Raw genomic sequence first — 21,138 nt, forward strand, 5'->3', positions numbered from 1 at the left:
GCCCAAGTGAAGTGGGCACCAAGTAGGTGAGGCTGAATTGCTTTCCTAGTTCAGCTCTCTGGGGTCTGAAGCTGGCCCCTTGTACTGCAACTAGAAGTTGATTTGATTATGCAAATCTGGAAAATTTATCTGGTCTGCCTGCAACCAGGGGTGCCAGTGGGATTTTCTCGGGAGAGTGCACTGTGGATTGGGTCCTCTGACTCTTGCAAAATGGTGCAAAGAGTTACCGGTTATTGGTGTCATATACAAATAGTTTTGTTTTTACAATCAAGTAATGCTTAAATTTTATGAAATTAATTAATTAAGAATCAGTGCAAGCATACATAATAAAATGTCTTGGACACAGATTGTGAACAAGTGAAACGTTGTATTTTCATAACTGAAAAGGCTTAACTTCTAGAACTTCTGTCTGCCACACAGCTGTTAAAGGCACAAGGAGCCTGCTTTCCCTCCATGCCAGCCATAGGGTAAGCTCTGTTTATCACAAACAGGCTTCTTAGTAGACATGTATACCACTGTACTGTAAGTCGGCTAGAGATGACTTCTTAATGAGTGCACAACAGGAGACATCTAAGGCTCTTGGCAAAATTTTCACATTTTGCCATTTGCATGGGTGGGTTTTTTGTTTTGTTTTTTACATCCATGCATACTTACTGTATTTGCAGAAAGTAACACCACAGGAAAGATGCATCCTAACGGCTAGGAGAAAAGGGTGGGCAAACTACAGAGATTCTAAGGATTAGAAAGTGAATCACAAGCCAGAAAATTGTGCTAAAGGAGTGGGGAAAACAGCAGTTCTTTAAGACACCAGGCAAGAGGAATCTCTGGGGTCCTAAACAACTCACTCATCAGTCCCAGCTCTGACTTCACTCACTGGCTAAAAACCTCGAAAGGCAGGATCAGCCCGAGTGGCTTTTCTTACAGACAGTGCGTAGAAGGGGAGCCTGCACATCTTGCTGCTTAACTTTATTTCCAGGAGGACTGGAGGCATCCTTTTTCCAAAAAAGAAAGAAATAGAAGAGAGTCTGGGGCTCCATGCCCCCTGGTCCCACTTCTGGAACTTCCTCTCTGGACCTCGTATGTGTCCGTTGGAATGTGCATCTTTGTACTGAAAAGCCTTTCAGCCTCTTACGGCACAGCAGGCCTGCATCTGCGCTCCCAGCAAGGGATGGGCTTTGTTTGAGGAAACCAGCAGGATCGGAGGCTCATTTAGCCCAACTGTCTTGATGGAAACAGGGCTTTGGCTTTTTGACAAGGGAAGCCTAAGGGCAGTGGGGGTGGAAGAACAAGTTACATTACGTAATGCACCTGAGCCAGCCCACCTGCAGAGAGGATCACAGCTTGCTTATCAAAGAGCAGCAGCAAGCAAGCAAGAATCCCTTTGCTCACCAAAGGCCAGGGTGCTGGCAGGCAGCATTCCTGTGCTGAGAAAAACCACGCAGTACAAGGGCCAGTTGTTTCATCTGCACCAGCTTCTCAGCTTGCCAGGTGGGATGATCTCCTTTCTTCCTCCCAAGTGCAGTTTGGGGGCATCTCCCAGCAACTGCCAGCCAATTTTGTGGGCACAGCGGGAGAAAGAGGAGCCCTCATGCTGGCTCTGTCCTGCTAGCAAGACTTGCTAGTTGAATCTTGCCTTGGGATTTCCTTTGCTAGCACATGGGGGGGGGGAGAGAGAGCAGCCAGTAACCCAACCATGGAGGCAGCACCAGAGAAGCAGCTTCTGCTAGCTCCCCGTCTTCTTTCCAAGCAAGCAGCAAGGCTGATGGTGCTGGAGCAGGGCATGCATATGGGTTGTGGGTTCCGTGCTGGGGCAGGATGGTGGGTGCAGGGGAAGCAGCTTTTTGGTCTAGAGAAGAGAGGAGAGTCTCCCACGGGGCCCTCTGAGCTGAGCGTTTCCTTTTCCTGCCTCTGTCTGCCTTTCCTGATCACTACTTTGCCTCTTCCCAGGGGACAAACCATCCAGTTGACTGGAGCTGCAGCACCCGAGCTCCATGGGCTCCAGGGGAGGGAGGCAGGCAGGCAGAGCAGCCCAGAGAAGAATGGCTGGAAAAGGGCCAGTTGTCAGAGACGGAGGAGGAGGAGGCAGCAGTTCCCCAAGAGGCTCGTTATATTTTAATATATTAATTGCTATCATCACAGGCACTGGCAAAGCAACCGGGGCAGTGGGGGGGGGGGAGAGATTTGGCACAGCCAGCACAAGGTGCCCAAGGCAGGCAGCTCAGCAGGCTGCAAGCAGCAAACACAGCATACATCACAAGAGAGCAGAATCCGCACACGTTGCGTGCCCAGAGAAGCAGGGCACAGCTGAGCAGCTCAAAGTGGCGGCAGCAGAAGCAGCTTCTGAAGCAGGGGGTTCCTGGGGCCCAGCTCCTTCCCAGTCCAAATGCCAGCAGCTCAGCTGCCCTGTGGCTCCCGGCCCTTCCAAGAAGGACGAGGTCCTGGGACTTCCCTCCTGGGCGCCCACCATCTGAGACGGACAGGAGCAGAGGGGGGAATCCAGCGGGTGTGGTAGCCAAGCTAAGGCCTCTGGAGCTCTGCTTCCTTCTCGTGGCTCTGAGCCTGCCACCCTCTCCATCGCAAGGATGCTGCAGAGCAAGAGGAGCCAGCGGGTGCTCTGAGCAAGCCTGCACTTCCTCTGCCACCCCCACCGACAGCTGCTTCCAGTCAGAGGGAGATGGGGGGGGGCTGGTGGAAAGGCAACTATTCCTGAGATTCGCCCTGGTCAGCGCCAACTCTCAGCCCTGCCCAGCTCTTCCTGGTCTTCAGGGTGGGGCAGCCTCAGGCCTCCTGGTGCCTCCCCCACCTGGCTGCTGCCCTCCAAGCCAGCCTTGGCACAGAGGAGCCTCGGCAGCTTCCCTCCGGCCCACCACGCCCAAGGTGGCTTCTGTCCCTTCTCCAATGGGGCCCACCTGCCCCGGACAAACGTTGGCTCAGGAAGGAGGAGGGTGCTGCTTGCGGAAGGCGCTTTCGAGGAAGGCGGCCAGCTTGTCACAGTCGTCCTGGGGGAGAACAAGAGGCAGGGTCAGCAGGGGCTCCCCTCCCCCTCCTCCCAGTTGGCCCCTATATGGAGGCTTCTGCCAGAGCGCAGCCTGGTGCATTTGCCCCACTGCCTTCCGTGCCCTTTCTCCCTGCTCCTCTCCTCTCTGCCCTCGGCAGCCTGAGGTGCACAACTCCACCCCCCAACTTCCAGGGATCCCAGCAGAAATCGAACACAGGGCTGGCTCTGAGCTGGCTCTCGCCACCCTGCCAGGTGACCTTGGGCCAGTCGCCATCCCCAGCCTAGCTGACAGTGAGGATGAAATGGGAAGGGGGAGCACCATGTAGGCTGCTTTCAGCTCCTGGGTAGGAAAGGGGGGGTATAAATGTAATAATCAAAATAGATTTGAAAAAGAGGGTGGAGAATTGGCAGTCTGGCTCTGCATGTGGGCCCTGGAAGAGGAGGGGGGCCTTTTGGTGCCCCCATGCCAGCTGACTGAGGGGGAGCAGGAAGGCGGTGCCCACACCTCAGCGGAGGGGGGGCAGAGGCTGCGCAGAAAAGGGCACACAAAGAGAAAGGGGAGGAGAAAGAAAGAAAGCGCTTGTGGAACTTGACAGCTGGGATTATTTTCCTAGGCAGACAGAACTGGCAGGAAAATGCAGCCCCACCTGTTTTTCACCTGCTTAATCCCTGGGAGGAGGAGCACTAGAGCTCTTGCCTCAAACCAACCTTTCTTTTCAACCTCATTTGCTCCCTCGCCCTTCACCAGGGGGGGGGGGGCCTTGAAGAAGCTCACCGGGCTGATGAATCCGTAGTGCACAAGCTCCGCAGCCAAGTCCTTGGGATTGTCACCTGTGGAGGAGGAGGAGCTGCTGAAGGGGGGGGGCACCAAAGGGCCCAAGGCCCGGCTGGTATTTCCAGCCTCTCGTGGCAATGAGTGAGAGGTGAAAGGAAGAATGGCGTGGGGAGGGTCCCCCACAAAGCGGGGGAGGCACAGCTGACCCCAGGCCAACAAAGCAGCCCCCCAACCCCATGGCTGTGCCGCTGGGAGCCCCCCACCCAGGTCTCATGTCCAAGAGCCAGGCAACGGTGAGGGTGGGGGTACAGGGGAGGCCCCCCTGCCCTGGGGGAATGGAGAGTCCACTCACTTGGCAGCAGGTCGTAGCTCAACTGGCGGTGAAGTTTGTCTTCCAGGACCAGAAGGAGGGTGAGCTGGGGGGACACACATGGAGAGTGTATGGGGGGGAAGCTCTTGAGGGAGAACCTTTCCCCCCCATGTGTGAGAGGGGGAGGGCACCCACAGAGCTGCCGCCTCTCCTCTGCCCCACACCCAGGGCTCCCTCCTGCCCAGGAAGGGAGGGGAGACGTACCCGCCATTGCCTCTTCTCCTCGCTCCACTCCATGCTGCACTGCATCTGCACCACCTGGGGAAAGGCAGGGACACTCCTCAGGAGGCGAGGCTGGGGAAGAGGGTCTCCTGTGGGGGCTGAGGCCAGAGCCTACACCGGTTCCCCCCAGGGATTCAAGCTGGGGTCTTTCCAAGCCCCCCACCCCAAAGATGCCCTTGGGGAACTAAGGTCAGGATCTCCGTTGCAGCTCTGCAACCCCTCCCTCCCTCCCTCTCCCCCCCCGGCTGCTCTGACCTTTCTGGTCTCCACATCAAAGGGCTCTGGCGTCGGCGTCTTGGCTTTCTGAGGGTCTTCGGTGGGCTGGGATGTAGATCTGGGGAGTGTGTGGGGGCGGGTAGCAGCAAAGTTCATCAGGGGATAAATGCCATTCCTGGGGAGAGGGGAGAGAAAGACAGGCCCGCTGGGAGTATCAGCCCTATGGATCCCACAGCCTGGTGGAGACTGGCAGCCAGAGCCCAAGAGGGGAAGGGGAGAGGGGGGCTCTGGGGCTCAGCCCCCTAAGAGAGCAGCAGCTCTTCTGCTTCATCCATCCGTCTTCCCCACCCCCCACTGGGGGGGGGGAGGCAAAAAGCAGGACTGCTCCTCTGCAGTCCCAGAACTCAAGGGAGCCCCACCCTTGGAATCCTGCTGTGGGGTGTGAAGGGGGCAGGGGACCCTTACAGACCCACACATGCAGCCCATGCACAGACTCACCTGACATCCTCCAGAAACTTGTCCAGCTCCAGGAAGGAAACTTCTGAGTATCTAAAGTGGAGAAAAGGAATGAGGAGCTGGCTGGTTGGGGGGGGGGGAGATTCCCTTTGCCCAGCCCCACCCATTTCCCTGGCTGCCCACCTCCACTGCACGGATGGGCGACCCTTCCGCTGGATCTCTGCCATGACGATACTGAGGTCCAGCTGCTTGGTTTTCTCTTCCACCACATTCTCAGGCCACAGGTCTACAAGAATCAGGCAGGCTTGGTTGGGGTTGAAGCAGGATGGCCTGGCAGGGGCGGGGCGGGGCTCTTCCCAGCTGCCCCCCTCCCACCTCCTCCCCAACTCACACTGGTTGCTGATGAAGCAGTGAGCGGCCAGGAGCTTCAGGGAGTGGACCTCAAAGAGGACGCGGTGGAAAAGGAGGTTGTGAGCTGTAGGGCGCCGGTCCGGGTTCAGGAGGAGGCAACCCAGGATGAACTCCTGCAAGGACACAGGGGCAGCGGGGGGGGGTGTCTTAAGGGGAAGGCGGGCTCAGCGCCAACCTCCTGCCAGGAGAGCTGGGCATCATAGCCAAGAGGCTGGCCAGGAAAAGCCACAGATCAGTGGCCACAGTGTCCAGGCAAGAGGTTGCCCAGGAAAGCAGGAGAAAGGGCAGCTGAGACGCTGCCAGGGAATTGCCCCATGGGACACACATTTGCTCCCCCTCCCGAGGACCTGCCTTGCCTCCTGGGAGCTTCCTGCCTCTGGCCTCTTAGGCCCTGCTTGACCCAGAACTGGGATTGCCAAAGGGGCTGGCGGGGAGGGGGTGTTGAGGGAGGCAGCCAGGGCTGAAGCGGCCCCTGCATGGAGGGGGGCTGTGCTCTGTCTCCACAGTTGGGGGCAGAGGCGCTTCTGAATTCCAGTGGGTGGAAACCATAGGGGGACAGAATCCTGCTTGCAGCTTTCCCACAATGGGCACCAGGTTGGCCACTGTGAGAACAGGATGCTGGACTAGATGAGCCCCTTTGGCCTGATCCAGCAGGCTCTTCCTATGCAGTAAAATTGCCCCCCTCCCCCGTAGCCATGGGGCGCCCCAAGCCTTTCACAATGGCCTAGTTCAGGCGTGTCCAACAGGTAGATCATGATCTACTGGTAGATCGCAGGGTGTTCCTGGTAGACGATCTCTGGCCCCTCAGCGATCTCCTTGCAAAAAAAGAACCCACCTAACTTTGGCTTCCTAAAAAAAGCTCCACATCTTTGGGTAGATCACTGCCAGTCTTTTTACAACAATGGATAGATCACTGCCAGTTTTTTTATACTATGAGCCTATTGGGAGTTGGACGTCCCTGCCCTAGTTCATGCATCACGCTAAGCCTGGCGATGGCTTGGCAGGGGGAAGGCACAAGCTCCGTCCGTCCGTCCGTCCTGGTGCATCCAGCACAGGCCCCAGACTCCTAACACAGCCCTCCAGCTGTAGCCAAGGCTTGTTCCTGGTGTGCTACTGGTGGGTATTTGGGAAGCCAGATTCCCCAGGGCTTTGCTCTGGCTCACTGGGCAGCAGCCACAGCAGCAGGACTTGGGGAGGAGCGGGGAAGGCCTCCCTTCCATTCTGCTCATCCTCTCAAGGCCAGAATGGCTAAGCCGCCTGGCAGCATTCACCCTCAACGGAAGGGCAGTGGGGTGTTTCAGGCTTCTACAATGGGGGTGGGGGCAGAGGGGTTGTCACAGCCACTAAGACAGGCAGGTAGCCTGAGCCCCTGCTCCCCTGTGGGGAGGGGGCCAAGGGGCTTTTCTCACCCGCATGATGGGGTCATCCAGAGAATGCCTGGCCCGCTCAATTGCCTCCTCCGACACATAGGTGTCCCCATTGGACTGGATCTCCAGCACTGCCATCTGGGGGGAGAAGCAGAGGGGAGGGGGCAAGGGGATGCAGTTGGGGCAGAACGAAAGGGGCAGCACGGCTCACCGGGCAGCAGCCCTTTTGCCAGAAGACAGGGCCTGGCCCTGAGAAGGAGCCCCCTGCTGAAGAGGTGATGGATGTGAGGAAGGGAGCCACACCCCCACACCCCGAGGGCAGGGTCATCAGGGCCCCTGGGTCCAGCTTCCCTACCTCCAGAGCGCACATCCCAAAGGAGAAGATGTCCACGGCCGTCCCATCCGCCACGTCTGAAAAAGCAAGCACAAGCAGACCCAGCTGGCCAAAGCCCCTCCTCCAGGGAAGCCCCGCCCACCCTCCCGAGGACTCTTGCACCACTACTCACGCCCGTACTCCGGGGGGAAGAAGTGCAAGTTGCGCTGCTCCTCTCGCTCCACACGGATGGGGCTGCGGAGCTCAGGCGGGATGGCTGTGGGAGGGCGAGAAGGGAGAGGAAGACGGCAGCATTCAGGGCGGATACCAGGAAGCAGGGCAGGAGCCAATGGCAGCCACCAATGGGGATGCCTTTCAAAGAGGATGGCACAACTTCATGGCTCTGCTCTGTCCTCCACAGCCAGAGGCAGCAATGCTTCTGAAGTTCAGTTGACCCCCGGAGGGGAGAGGGCTCTTGGGCTCGGATCCTGCCTGCAGGTTTTTCCCACAGGTATCTGGACCACTGGCTGGACCTGGCAGCCTCTTCTGATGGGCTTACTGGAATGTCCAGAGGGGCACATCCTCCCCCAGGCAGCCGGTTGCAAGCGATCCCATAGCCTCCAGGAATGGACTGGGGCCAGAACAAAGGGCGGGGACCCCCCTCAAACACACACACTCCATTGCCCCCAAAGCCCAAGGCCACCCTACAGTGACCCAGAGAAGGTCTGCACAAGGAAGCAATCCAGCACTCCCGGGATTTATTGAGGGTGGCTGTGCTGCCTCTGGTCAAGCCCAAGACCTGGAGCCCTGAAGAATGTGGAGAAAACCCCACTTGCCGCTCCCTATGAAACAGGGCGGGGAATACATTTGGGGGTGCAAGAGGAAGAGGCAGCACTTACCCTTTGCAAAGACTCTGTGCCAAACTGCAGGGGAGAGAACAGGGAGGGAGAGTTACTGGAAAGCAAGTGGTTCTGGGAAGCAGGTGGGGAAAGGCTTTCAAACCTAGCCTTGAGGCCCCTGCCTGGCCACGGGGGGGAAGCTGTGGGGGCTGGACTAGGTCCTCCCATGTCAGTTTGCTCCATGGGTAACAAAGGCAGTTCTTTACCCCCTTCCCCTCCCGGGGGGGGGGGGGCAGCAGGCGGAATCCCCCCTGCCAAGGCCCAGGATTCTGGCTCCTGCTCTGTACCTGACCCAATCTTGATGAGCCCATTGTGCTGGATGAAGATGGTGTCACTGGTGAGATTCCCGTGGATGATGGGGGGGTCGCAAGAGTGCAGGTAGCTGCAAGAGGAAGGGAGTCGAGGGGCATTGGACTGCTTCTCCCCACAGAGAGGTGGGGCTGAGGCACTGCGCAGGGGGGGGGAGCAGCAGCGGAGGCTTACCTGAGGGCCGAGAGGATCTGGGTGCACCAGCGCTTCCAAGCCTGTTTTGTTTTTTGGTAGGGGGAGCAATGAGACAGTCAGCCAGCTCAGGAGACACCCCCCCCCCGCCAACACTTCGACTCAGTGCCTTTTTCACTCAACAGGAGCAGCCTCCACCTGGACAAGGCAGCAGCCTGCCTTGAATCCACCTTCACCCACCCATCGGGGTGCCCCGGTCAGCCCAAGGGGTCGCCTGGCTCTCCCCCAGCCCCCCCACCTGCCCTGTTGCCCTGGGGTACAAGCTGGAGCATCCCTGCAGGGGCTGCGCTCCCTTCCTGGCTTGGGGGAAGTGGGGGTTGGGGTCTGCCTCCCCCCAGGGGGCAGGGCAGGGGTCCTACCCGGGCATTCATAGCCTTGTGGTTCTTCTTGGTCTTCTTGAGGAACTGCTTCAGGCTTCCGGAGGAGACATACTCTGTGATGAAGATCACCTGGTGGGGGGGGGGGGGAACCAGGTTGGTGAACCTGAGGGGTTGACCTGCCGCCCCAGGTTCACATTTCCCACAGCAGCCCAAAGATGAAGCCAGCCCCACAACAGAAAGAGGGTTCTAGGAATCCTCCCTTCCGCTGGGCTCTTACTAGTCTTAGGATCCTGCCCTGGACCTGCTGCCTTCCTTTCTGGGCCCCAGCCAGAGGCTCTTTTGTACCTGACGGCTTGGCCAAAACCAGGGCATGGACACCATACTTTGGATGTGTGGGGCTTCTACCTCCCCACCCCCACCCCACCCCACCCCGGCATGACCAAGTCAGGCTCTCGGTCCCCTGGAGCAGCACCAAGGGCTCCCCAGAGTCGCAGGAGGGTCTTGCCAAGCCTGCCCTGTGCTGGCAGCCTCAGCAGCCGCTGCCACTTCAGCCGAGATGGGAGATGCTGCCAGGATTGAACCCAAGGGCTCCCCTGCCCCTGAGACCCCTACACAAGCCCACCTCCCCCAGGGTGGTCACCCTCAACCCGTTTCCCCACTCAGGGTCAGGTCTGAGACCCGTATCGTGGAGGGGGCTTACCCCTGGGGCTGGGGGGCAGCCCTGCCAAGCCTCCGTGGGGGGCCCCTGCCTCACCTGGGCCTTGATTTCCTTCACATCCAGCCAGTACTTGTGGACCTTCACGATATTTGGGTGGTCAACGACAACCAGCTGCTCAAACATGGTCTTGATCTTCTCCTGTTGCCAGAGGAAGTGGGCAGGGAGGGGAGACTCTCAGCAATGGGGAACAAGCTGGGGGTCTGGAGCTGGGCAGGGGGAAGCGCCTCCTCCTTTGGCGAGGAGTGCTTGGCGTGCACCACCCCCAAGGCCTATGGGGTTGCCAGCCTCACCTCGTGAGCTTTGAAGGCCGCCTTGTCGGTGAACTGCAGCTCATTCCACACGACCTCCACGCCTTCCTCTGTGTCCATGGCCAGGAAGGTGCTCTGTAGTCCAGGCATGTTGCCCTGGTTGACCTGAGGGGAGAGACGCGGCTCAGAGCGGCTGCCGAACATGGGCCCTGCCCCACCAGAGCCCAGCGGAGTCACGGCCCCAGGTCTTCTCTCAAAGATGAGACTGAGACTGCTGCAATGCATTGCACATGGGGCTGCCTTGGGAGATGGCTTGGAATCTGGCTAGTGCAGAAGGCTCCATGGGCAACCGGAACAAGGAGGAGCAGATCTGTTTGCAGGAGGGGATGTGGGCTATTGCTTCGTCTTTTGTTTTGTTTTGTATTCTGTGTTATTTATCTTGTATTTTTATGTTGTGAACTGCCCTGATATCTATGAATGGTGGTGAATGACAACAACAACAACAACAACAACAACAACAACAACATTTAACACTGTTTCTTGTGGAAACTGCTCTGGCCTAATTCAAAGTGATGCTTTCGGCCTTTAAACCTCCCATGGCTCCTGACTCATAACCCTAGAGGACTGTCTCTCCCCACATTTACCTGCCCAGTCCCAGAGATCCTCACCTGAGGCCCTCCTGAGGCCCAGCAAAATGACCTGGGGTGGATTGACTCCCCAATGAAAGAAGGTTGAAGTATTTGGGACTTTTAAGTTTAGAGAAAAGGCGAGGAAGGGGCAGCATGAGAGAAGCCTCTACAAGGATGCCTGGCACAAAGGAAGTGGAGAGAGGAAAGCTCTCCCCCCCCCCCAATCATAATGCTGGAACTCGGGGACATTCAATGAAGCTGAATGCTGGAAGATTCAGGACGGATAAAAGTCCTCCATGCAGCACAGAGTCAAACTGTGGAACTCTCTCCCACAGGAGGCTGGGATGGCAGCCAAGGTGGATGTCTTCAAAACAGGATTAGACAAAGCCATGGAGGACAGGGCTACCGGAGGCTACCATTCATAGAATCATAGAATCATAGAGTTGGAAGGGAGCACAAGGGCCATCCAGTCCAACCCCCTGCCGAGCAGGAAACACCATCAAGGCATTCTTGACATATGCCTGTCAAGCCTCTGCTTAAAGACCTCCAAAGAAGGAGACTCCACCACACTTCTTGGCAGCAAATCCCACTGCCGAACAGCTCTTACTGTCAGGAAGTTCTTCCTAATGTTTAGGTGGAATCTTCACAATTGCCATGCTCTGGTTGGCTACTGTGAGAACAGGATGCTGGACTAGATGGGCCACTGGCCTGATCCTGCAGGCTGTTTCTGTCCTCAGGGCTGGTGAGGGGAGAATGGGCCTTTTCTGCAGTAGCTTCCCAGCTAGAAAATGCCCCGTCCCCAGGAGACCCATCGGCCTCCAACTTGTCTTATTTTCAGTGCCAGGCAAATCTGGGTTTGCCTTTCTGGGCAGCACCAGCGACGAGATGCTTTTATTTTGTTTATGTCTTAATATGTTCATGTATTTTCTTCTGCTTCATTGTCTTCTAAATTGCTGCGGGACCATCTGTTGTGGGAAGCTATTAATAAATTTGCAAAGCTAACCCCCATGATCAAAGGCAGTATATTTCCGAATACAAGGAAGGGTGTGTGTGTGTGGGGGGGTCTATTGGGCTCCTGTCCTACTACTCAACCTCTGTGGGGGGCACAGAGGCTGACGGGGGTGGGGCAGGAGGCACACTCTCCCAGCCTTTCTGTAGGCGGCATCCAGGGCAGGCAAAGGAATGTGGGATATCTTTTAGTAAAGAAATGCTGAGATTCCCAGGATGCTTGGGAGGGGGGGGGAATGTCACCAGTGGTTCCCTGGGGGGAAGAGAGATTGCCATGGCCCCCCAATTGGCCAAGCTACCTGCCCCCAGACCCAGCACATCTCCTTGGCAGAAATGGGTGGAAAAAACAAGGCCCCACCTGTTGCTAGGCAAGAGCCAAAGGCAGCCTGCTAGCCCAGCCCTGGGCTCCATCCTGCTCTCCTGCCTGGCTGGCCACTCCTGCCACAGGGGAAGTTGAGGCAGAGGGCTGGCTCCTGGACGTGGGACCAAGGGTATGCCCTGCAGGGGGGCTGTGCAAACCCCTTGGCTCTTGCTGTGGGGCCTCCGACAGCAGCGGGCACTGGCAGGGGGGATGCAAGAGCTGGCCCAGCACCTGCTGAAAGGCAGGATTGTTTGTGGCCCAGAGAGGACACCCTGTCCCGCCTGCCTGCCAGGGCTTGGGGCACCCGCAGACGTCTGTCTTGGCAGGCCAGGAGGGACAAAGGCCTCCAGCCGCAACGCCAGCTCGAGTTCATTAAGAGGGGAAGATGGAGCTGTCCTGGCAGCGGCGCCTCATGGCCCAGTTCCTGCCCGAGGAACAAAGAGGCCCCATTGTCCCCTTCTCCCCCCCCCCCTTGGCCACCTGCCTCCCCCTGGGCCAAGGAGTGGGGTTGCCAGGGCCAGAAACCAGCCACCTTCACCCGAGGGGGGCTCTGCTGCTGGCTGCCTGGCTAGCTGGCGTGGGGACCCCCTCTGCCAAAGGCCCAGAAAGGTGTGCCTGGGATTGCCAGAACAGGGCACCCCTCACATGGGCCAAAGAGATCCACCAAGAGGGAGGCAGTGTCTGCCAAGAAGGAAGCCAGAGTTGGGCCGGTGGCCAAGCCCAACCAGGAAAGGCCTTGGACCTGTCTGCCCATTGCCAATTAAACAGGTCACAATCTGCGCACATGATGGGCAGGCGCCACCCTCTTGCCTGTCTATTAGTTGGGATTGCAAAAGGGGCAGCCAAGTGGATGTCAGACGAACTCCCCTCCCCCTCGAAAAAAGGCTTCTTGAAGGTCTATGTCCCCCCACAAGAGACCAAGGGGGAGTGACTCACCTCAGAGCCAGTCAAACCCAGGCAGGGTACCTGGGAGCAGAAGCCCAAAAAGGACCGGGTGGGGTGGGGTGGACGGACAACAACACACAGGCATTTCTTCATCCAACAGCCCCCACCACTGTTGTGCAGAAATGGCTGAGGCCGCTTTGCTGGTGCAAAAGGGTTTGTTGCTCTTTCGCCTTTGGCTCTGTGGCCTGGAAGGGGGGGGGGTCATGCCAGGACACGAGTGGCATTGCTGAGAAGAGGAGGAGCAAAGGGCAAAGGGGGGAGGCAGAGAAAGAAGTCAGGGCAGAGAGGGGACAGCTCAAAGCAGAGGAAGTGCGCTTTGCAGAGTAACACACAGAAGCAATAGGGGTCAAAGGTTTTTTAAGGCAGGGCAGGTCCCTGTCCCCAGAAGTTTAGTCAAAATTTCAACGGGGCAGAGAAATACGACAGCCTCCTGGACTAGCTCCCTGAGAAGAGGGGCCTGGAAAGAGGGTGTCCTGGTCCCTGTTGGGAGGCCACTTCCAGACACTGCGGATTCCTGCTGGGCACCTGAGCTGGATCACAGACGCTTGTCCCCCAATACTGAGGGGGTCACCCAGGGATTTGCAGTTCTGTAGTCTCAATGAGCAGGTGGCACCCAGCTCTGTCTCTTCTTTCGTTGTCCTGCTAAGGCAGGCACCCCCAATCTGCAGCCCTCCAGATGTTTTGGCCTACAACTCCCAGGATCCCTAGCTAACAGGACCAGTGGTCAGGGATTATGGGAATTGTAGTCCAAAACATCTGGAGGGCTGAAGGTTGGGGATGCCTGTGCTAAGGCATCTGAGAAGGTCCTGGTCCGACATTGGGAGGTGGCAAATAAGCCAAAAGTCAACAGACCTGGCACAGGTGCTGGTGGTCTTTAAAGTGAAGCAGGAATGGGGACCCCACCTGCACTGGATGAGGCTGCCCCTCCCTGAGAACCACAGGTACACACTCCTGAGGATTTCTCTTGACCAGTTCAACCTCCTCTTTGACAGCCTTCCAGGTGGCAAGTGGGGGGGGGAGGTAACTGCTCTTTCCCACTGGCTCTGCCACTGACTTTCAGTGGCTAGCTTTGTGTTGGCTGTTGATATAATTGAAGCCCTTATAATTGAAGTTTATAAATGTTTTCATTTGAATTTTGATGAGCTTCCTTTTTTATTATTATCATTGATTGCCTTGAGCAACATTCTGTTGGGAAGGCGTGAGATAAATGTCCTTTATCCCACCCTCTCCGGGGGAAGGATGCCTGACAACTGCTACAAAAACATCGTGCTGATGCTGGTGAGAAATTCCTCGGGCAAAAGCCCTGGCTCAAGGCAGCTTACAACATGAAAAAATAAGTAACAACAACATGACAAAAGTGGTCATAAAAATAAATGAAATATGAAAAAGTACATAGCCAAACTGAACCGTTTCCACATAAATCACAAGATACAAAATAAAGATACACAAAACCAACAGCAACAACCCTGACAACAGCAAAGCACAAACAGCACCATGGGTCTGTTCAGCAGCCTCTGCTTTCGTAGTTGGAGTCAGTCTGGACCCCATCCTCCCAGCCAGGCTGGGAGAAGGTTCACCAAAACTCACAACCAAGATAGTCTCTGGCCTCTTCAGCAGCTGGAGGTGCTTTCTTTCTTTCTGCTTTCCTCCTCTCATCCCAGGCAGCCAATGAGGAACAAGAGGGCTTGGCTCATCAGCCAACAAGATGCTGCAGGGCCATCTGGCTGGGTACCACAGCTGCTCTGGAGAAGCTGTAGTCATGGCAACTGCATTGCCAGACCCAGGAGGCAAACAGGGCCAGGCATGTGGAAGCCTTACGATCTCTGCGGCTGCAACAGCGGGCAGCATAAGATCAAGCTGCAAGGGAGGCAGCTGCTGGGGGGGGCGCTCCTGAGCCTTCAAGGGTCATTTTGTGAGGGGACACTTTTGCAAAGAAAGTGCCTTGAGGTCCCTTTTGCAAAAGGAGCAGGAGATCCCCCCCACAGAGGCTACATGAGACCCATTTCCCTCCTTTACCTCCTGGGAAGGGTGCCAGCCTCTCTCCAGGAAGGCAGAAAGCAAAGCCTGTGGCCGAAGCTGCCCAAGTAGGACCTCCCAGCCAGGCACGTTGGGTGGGAACACAGGAGAGGGCCTTCTTGGTGGTGGCTGCTCTCCCCCAACCTTGAAACCTAGGAAGCCAGGCGGGCTCCCTCCTTGCACTCCTTCCGCAGGAGGGGAAGATGGTTTTATTTTGACTGGCCTTTGGGAACCGACTGTTATTTGAGGAAAGGGCTCATCCTGTGGTGTTCATATTCTAATGATGCTGTAGTGGTGATTTTTATATTCATATTGTTTAATTGTACTAATGTTTAATTGTTTTTTAATTATTGCTTTCCCCCCTATATTTTAGCTGCTTGTATTTTAGCTGTAAGGTGCCCTGAGACCCTGTTGGGGAAGGGGAAGAAGAAGAAGGAGGAGGAGGAGGAGGAGGAGGAGGAGGAGGAGGAAGAGGAGGAGGAGGAGAATTCCTCAAGAGGCCTCATTCCAGAACAGAGTGGAGCCGGCTGGGCAGGCAGGCAGCAGGTCTGGAGGGGCTGAGGGCCGAACTGAAGCCAAAGCCCCCTCCCTCCTCCCCTAAGCCTGGCACAGCAAGAGGCCCTGATAAGCCAGCCCAGAGGCCAGGTCCGCTGCAAGATAAGCAGCTGTTCTGCAGAGGTCACCTGTGGGGCCTCCTGGCTTGCACAGCTCCCGCCCTAGCACCCCCTTCCCCCACCCCTGGCACCCCACCCATGCTTATTCTAGGATCCTCCGCTGTGGAGGGCGGGTGGTAGGGCTTTCTTCCTTAAGAAGAGGAGCAGGAGGCAAAGTGCGGGGGGGGGGGAGGCAGGCCAGACCCACAGCTTGTCCTAGGCATTTTTTCCATGAATTGCATATACCATATTGCCTGAGTATTTTTTTTAAAAAAAAACAACCCTCCAAGCTTCCCATTTTCTACAGAAGACAGGAATGAAGGCAGGGATTACAAATCTGGCCCTGTGGGGCTCCAGAAGTCTGCCCCAGCCCCAGAGGGACACCAGCACATCTAGGCTTGTCCCCAGAGGCCAGAGCGAGTGGTTCAATGGGTGGGCCGGGCTCCTGAGGCAGCTTTGGCAATGGTGGCCACTCCCACGAGGCAGGAGCCCCCCTGGGCAGGAGGTGGGTCATAAGAGGGACTGCTGGCGGTTCCATAGACCTGTTTTGTGCCAATGAAAGCTTGAAGCTGCCAATGCTTTGCAAACAGCAGAGGCGGGGAGATCAGCGCAGAAGAAATCGCCCTGTCTTGCCTGGGTTTGCATCCTGCCAGCAAAGGCCTTGGCTCCTGAGACTCTCGTCGGCAGCGGCTGAGACCCTTTGGACTGTGATGCAGCCACTCTGTGCGCAGAGGCCCAGGAACGAGTGACCAGGAGGGCAAGAGCCTCTCTGGCACTGGGCAGAGCCAAGAGCAGGAGCCCCACCCTGGGCCTCAGAGCTGCAGCGAAGCCACCTGGGCAGGATCCACTTCCCTGGCAATGGCAGAGTCCCAGCAGACTCCCCTGCTGGCTGCTGCAGCGCGATCCTGAGACAGGCACTGGACTGGGGGAAGGCAGAGGGGAGACCCCGGAAGAGGAGAGAGAGCTCAGTCCTGGCCAGCTGGCCAGCAGAAACACAGACAACATCTCAGTTGTGTTTTTGGTCCAGTGCAGAGTGTGGCTCAGGGAGCCACATTTCCAGGCAGGTTAAGCCTCACTGAACCTACTCTGACTGGTTCAGGGGCGGCAGCACAAAGAAGAAGGCGCCCCAGCACTGGGCAAGCAGGCCGCCCTGGGGCCCCCCATAGCTGCCAAGTTCCCTTATGCTGAATAGGCTTCCTCGCGAGAAAAGGGAAAACTTGGCAGCTATGCTGGGGGCCTCCCCTGAAGGCAGACATGGCCTTATCAGGAGCAGCAGCACCGGAGGCGCCTGGGGGGGTCTCTGCACCAGCGAAGGCAAAGGAGATCGCTCAGCACCCGTGCGAAGAAGGTGGGTCCTGGTGCCGGGGGGAGGGCGCCCCTTTGGGGGATTCGGAGGTTTCCTCCTGATCTTGTTGCCTTTAGACGGGTCCTGACCAAGGAGAGATTTCTTCAGGTAGGCAGGACCCCACCTGAGCATCCAAACGCTCCCCGTCAAAGACATGTTCTGTCTGTGGGCGACAGGAGGCAACTGTCTTCTGGATATGGGGCGAAGCGGGGCTGGAGCCAAGAGGGCAGAGCCTCTGCCTCGCCCTACCGGAGGGGGATTGAGCTGGGCTGCTTCCCGCCCCCACCTCGCTTCTGGGGCGCCTTCCTCGGGCCACATCCAGATAAGCAGCCCACGAGAAGCCAGGACCAGCCCCCCCCCCGGGCAGGGCTGCTCCCGAACAGGGGTCCCCTAACCCTAACCCGTCGCCCTGTTTTGCATCCTCGGGCTCCCCCTCGGTGCGAGGGGCCGGGAGGGGAGGCCACTCCGACGGGTCCCGGCCGGGAGCCCCGCTCTCCTGGCGCCCTTCGCGAGCCTATCTCGCCGGGTTGGCGCGGAGACCAGGCGAGGCAAGGGGGAGTCCGGCGGGGCTGGGCACGGCGGGAGGCACCGGCGCGGGTGCAGCAGACCCCGCTCGCCCGTCCCCGAGGAAGCCCTGCTCGGCCTCCGTCCTGCCTCCCGCCCGGTTGCCGCCGCCGTTGCTGCTGCCGCCCCTCCTCCTGCCGGCGGCCAGGGGACCCCGCGGCCCGGTCGCTGTCTCCGGGAGCTGCCCTCCCTGTCCCTGGGCTCCGTCCGCCCGCCCGCGCCGCCGCTACCTGCTCCTTGCGCTTCTGCCATCGGCCGCAGGGACTCTCCTCCAGCACCTCGCTCTCGTCCTCGCTCTCCTCCTGCGACGCCGCCGACACCACCGACGCCGCCGCCGCCTCCGGCTCTGCCGCGCCCGACATGCCGCCGCCGCCGCCGCCCGAGGGACAGACGCGCCGCTGGAGCAGCTGCAGCCTCCGTCCCGCCGCTGCTGCCCCGCCGCCTCCGCCCGAGCCCGCCGCTGCCGGGGCGGTCCCGGACTCAGCTCCGCCCCGCCGCCGCTCCGGAAGCCGCCCCGGGTCCCAGTGCCGGCCTCGGCCGCCGGGCTCGGCGCTACCCTCGGGCGCCCCACCGAGGCCTCCGGGCCCTGGCGGCGGCAGAAGGAGGCCCGGCTCGCCGCCGGAGAAGGTGGCCCGGTGCTCGTCTGCCCTCTTCTGCTGCCGCGGGTCCCCCGAGACGGGAGCCGAGGCCCCTTCGCCCTCCGTGGCCAAAGGGGACCCGGCGGGGGGATGGTCTCCTCGCGGCCACCCGGGAGGAAGGTGCGGGGGCCAAGGAGAGCGAGCCCCCCACCTCCGGGCTCCGGGAAGGGGGTGTCGTGGGCTGCTGCTGCTGCTGGTGGTGACTGACCAGGGCCGGATTGAGGCTGGATGAGGCCTTAAGCTACTGAAGCTATTGGGGCCCTTTCTATGTCCAGCTGCCCTTAGTCAACAACAGGTTGTCGCTGTTTTATGTGTTGAATATATGCTATATGGTCATTGATGGACCTCATAGGTATCTCAAGACATTTGCACATAACAAAATATGTATTTTATCAAAGTAATTATTGGACCTAATAGGTATCTCAAGACATTTGCATATGTTACCGTGCAACCAGTCCATGCAGAATGTAGGCCCCCTATATATAGAAAGGAGCAAACCAGGGATATTTGAAAGAGCAGGCTAGCAGGCAGGACCCATGACTTACACCAGAGGAGCCTGCCCAACACAAAACACTGTTGCTGCATGTAGGCTTTATTCTATTTGTCTTTTATTTTATCTTTTGGAAATGTACATCCAGGTTTTTCCCCTTTGATTTTTTTGGGGGGCCCAAGAGAGTGGGGCCCTAAGCTATAGCCTTTTTAGCTGATACATAAATCCGGCACTGTGCCCGTCTGAGCATGTACAGACTGAAATTGTGCATGCGCATGAGAGAAGCCCCCAAACAGCACCCATGACAGAATTTCCGTAGTGCATGCCCCCCCCCCACGTCTGTCTGTGGAAGAGGGTGAATTGGTCAGGCGGAGAAATGGGAGGGGATGTTCTGTGATGAGCGCTAGCACAAAGTCAAAAGTGGTCCCCCGTTTGTGTGGGGGAAGGGTGCAACTGGACACGACCCAGGAAGGCAGGCCAAGATGGGCCAGTGGCCAAGGCAGGAGGACTTTGCTCTTGAATTCTGCCTGTTGCTCCTTCCATGTCCTGCTACAATTCTGGCTGCCTAGTTTGTCCATGGGGTCACGAAGAGTCGGACACGACTAAACGACTAAACGACAACAGTTTGTCTTCCGTAGAAACATCTGTCTTGCAGAACAAGTCCCCAGAATGGCTGCAGTTCAGTCGGTAGCAGAAGGTGCAGGAAGGAGGAGCCTTGTGGCGTGTTGCCCCCCCCCCCCGGACCCAAAGGGGCTGCCCTCTGATCAGCCAGGGAGCCACTAGCCCTCCCTCTGCCAGCTGCCCCACTGGTCTGCAAGGGGGCAGAGAGCTGCCCTGCAGGTTTCTACCCTGGAACCTTTGAGCGAAGGGCAGAGAATAATTGTAATACAGTGGTACCTCTAGTTACGAACTTAATTCGTTCCGGAGGTCCGTTCTTAACCTGAAACTGTTCTTAACCAGAGGCGTGCTTTCGCTAATGGGGCCTCTTGCTGCCACTGCGCCACCGGCACACGATTTCCGTTCTCATCTTGGGACAAAATTCTCAACTCGAGGTAAATCTTCCAGGTTAGCGGAGTTTGTAACCTGAAGTGTTTGTAACTCGAGGTGTCAGTGAGAGAGACAGAGAGGCTGAGAGACTCCCCATTGCACAGCCACTCCCTCTGGAAGGTGCCTGCTGGGGGGGGGGGCTTGGGGCCTGTCTAGGGAGCAGGGAAGGGGGTCCCTTCAGCCAGAGGCTCCTATGGAGAGGGCCCTGGGTTCTGTCGCTGCTTTACAGGGAGCCCAGGGTGTGGTCTGGCCAACCCCACAGAGCCACAGGCTGGGTGGGGTTCTAAGTCCCTTGGCCCATCCAGGCAGCGGCAAGACAATCTCTGAAAAGACTCCGTAACATGGAGGCCACAGCCCCCAAATCTTAAATGTGCAGAGAAGCCCTAGGTGCCTTCTTCTGGTCAAAAACAACAGCACCAGGATTGTGCAACTGGGTTGAGGGTCACAGGATCCTCACATGTTTGGCAAGTTCTTTGGAGCATTGTGAATGGGGGAGGGGCCCCAGGTAGCTCAGTGAGAGGCCCTTGCTCAGCCTGCAGAAGCCACCCCCCTTCCGGGGCAAAAATCCACTACCAAAGGGCCATAACTCAGTGAGTAGAGTGTCTTCAACCTCCAAGTAGGGCTGGGGGGGGGGCAAGGGCGTACCCACCACGGGGCAAGTTAGGGCAGCTGCCCTACTCTAGAAGCAGGGCTGGTGGGCAGAGGCGGAGCACAGCCCGGCGGAGCGCGAGTTCGCCATTCCCGCCGCGCCGCACCCTCCCTCCAGCTCCCCGCCGCGCCCTCAGGCAAGGCCAAGCGCAGCGGGGAACCAGGGAGCGCGGCGCAGTGGGCGGGAACGCCGAACTCGCGCTCCGCTGGGCTGGGCTCCGCCTCCACCCACCAGCCCTGCTTCTAGGGAGGGGCACAGCCCGGCGGAGCGCGAGTTCGCCGTTCCCGCCCACTTTGTGGCCCCTCCCCTTCCGTGCCTTGGCCCCTCCCCTTGCCCCCCCCCCTAGTTTTGATCCTGGGTACGCCCATGGGGGGGGGCTCCTGCCTGAAGCCTTGAAGAGCCAGTGCTGCCAGCCAGTGTAGACAGTACTGAGCTGGACCGATCAATGGCCTGACTCGGTACAAGGCACCTTCCTATGTTCCTGGCAGCCTCTCCTGTTGGAAGGATCAAGTGCTGGAAAAGAGACACACATTCCCAACCCTCCAGCCGGAGAAGGCCAGACTCTGCTGCAACTCTGGCAAAGGAGGCAGCTGCCCCTCCTCCTCCTCCTCTGGCACTCATCAGTGACAGCCAGGAATTTGGTCTTGGCAAGTCCTGGGACTCTCCAGCTCCTTGAGGCGGGGAAGGGGAACCTTTTGAGGCACTGTCAAGCGTGGCTCCATCCTCCTGCTGAGTCGCCTCTTTCCGGTGGCGGCTGGATGGGAGCAGAGTCCCCCATGAGGACTAGGAGCTTGGCCTTCCTTCAGTCCTCTGTTTGTCTGGGCTCTGCCAGGGGCTGTGGCCCCCTAAGGTCCTGCATCGCTTGCTTCCAAGGCCCATGCAGCCGGTCTCACGCACATCTCTTGGTCCTCAGGGATGTATCAACACTTAGGGGGGGCCCTTTGTGAGTTGGGTGCAGTGGACACTTCCTATGGAGCTG

At 58.2% G+C, this 21,138-nt stretch overlaps 1 protein-coding gene across 1 annotated transcript; it reads right to left on the reverse strand.

Annotated features, from left to right (window-relative positions):
- Positions 1 to 347: 347 nt before the first annotated feature.
- On the reverse strand, positions 348 to 17,722 carry NRBP2 (nuclear receptor binding protein 2). Its single transcript, XM_035102648.2, has 18 exons — positions 17,566 to 17,722; positions 9,857 to 9,979; positions 9,603 to 9,704; positions 8,888 to 8,977; positions 8,511 to 8,551; positions 8,315 to 8,409; positions 8,028 to 8,051; positions 7,322 to 7,405; positions 7,171 to 7,226; positions 6,858 to 6,953; positions 5,429 to 5,561; positions 5,221 to 5,323; positions 5,080 to 5,130; positions 4,621 to 4,756; positions 4,348 to 4,401; positions 4,126 to 4,189; positions 3,774 to 3,829; positions 348 to 2,999 (listed from the first exon to the last, which is right to left on the reverse strand). Exons 1-18 carry the CDS (start codon positions 17,695 to 17,697, stop codon positions 2,931 to 2,933), a joined length of 1,509 nt encoding a protein of 502 aa, XP_034958539.2. The 5' UTR covers positions 17,698 to 17,722; the 3' UTR covers positions 348 to 2,930.
- Positions 17,723 to 21,138: the final 3,416 nt, after the last annotated feature.

This window comes from Zootoca vivipara, chromosome 8 (genome assembly GCF_963506605.1).
Source record: "Zootoca vivipara chromosome 8, rZooViv1.1, whole genome shotgun sequence".
NCBI classification, from domain to species: Eukaryota; Metazoa; Chordata; class Lepidosauria; order Squamata; family Lacertidae; genus Zootoca; species Zootoca vivipara.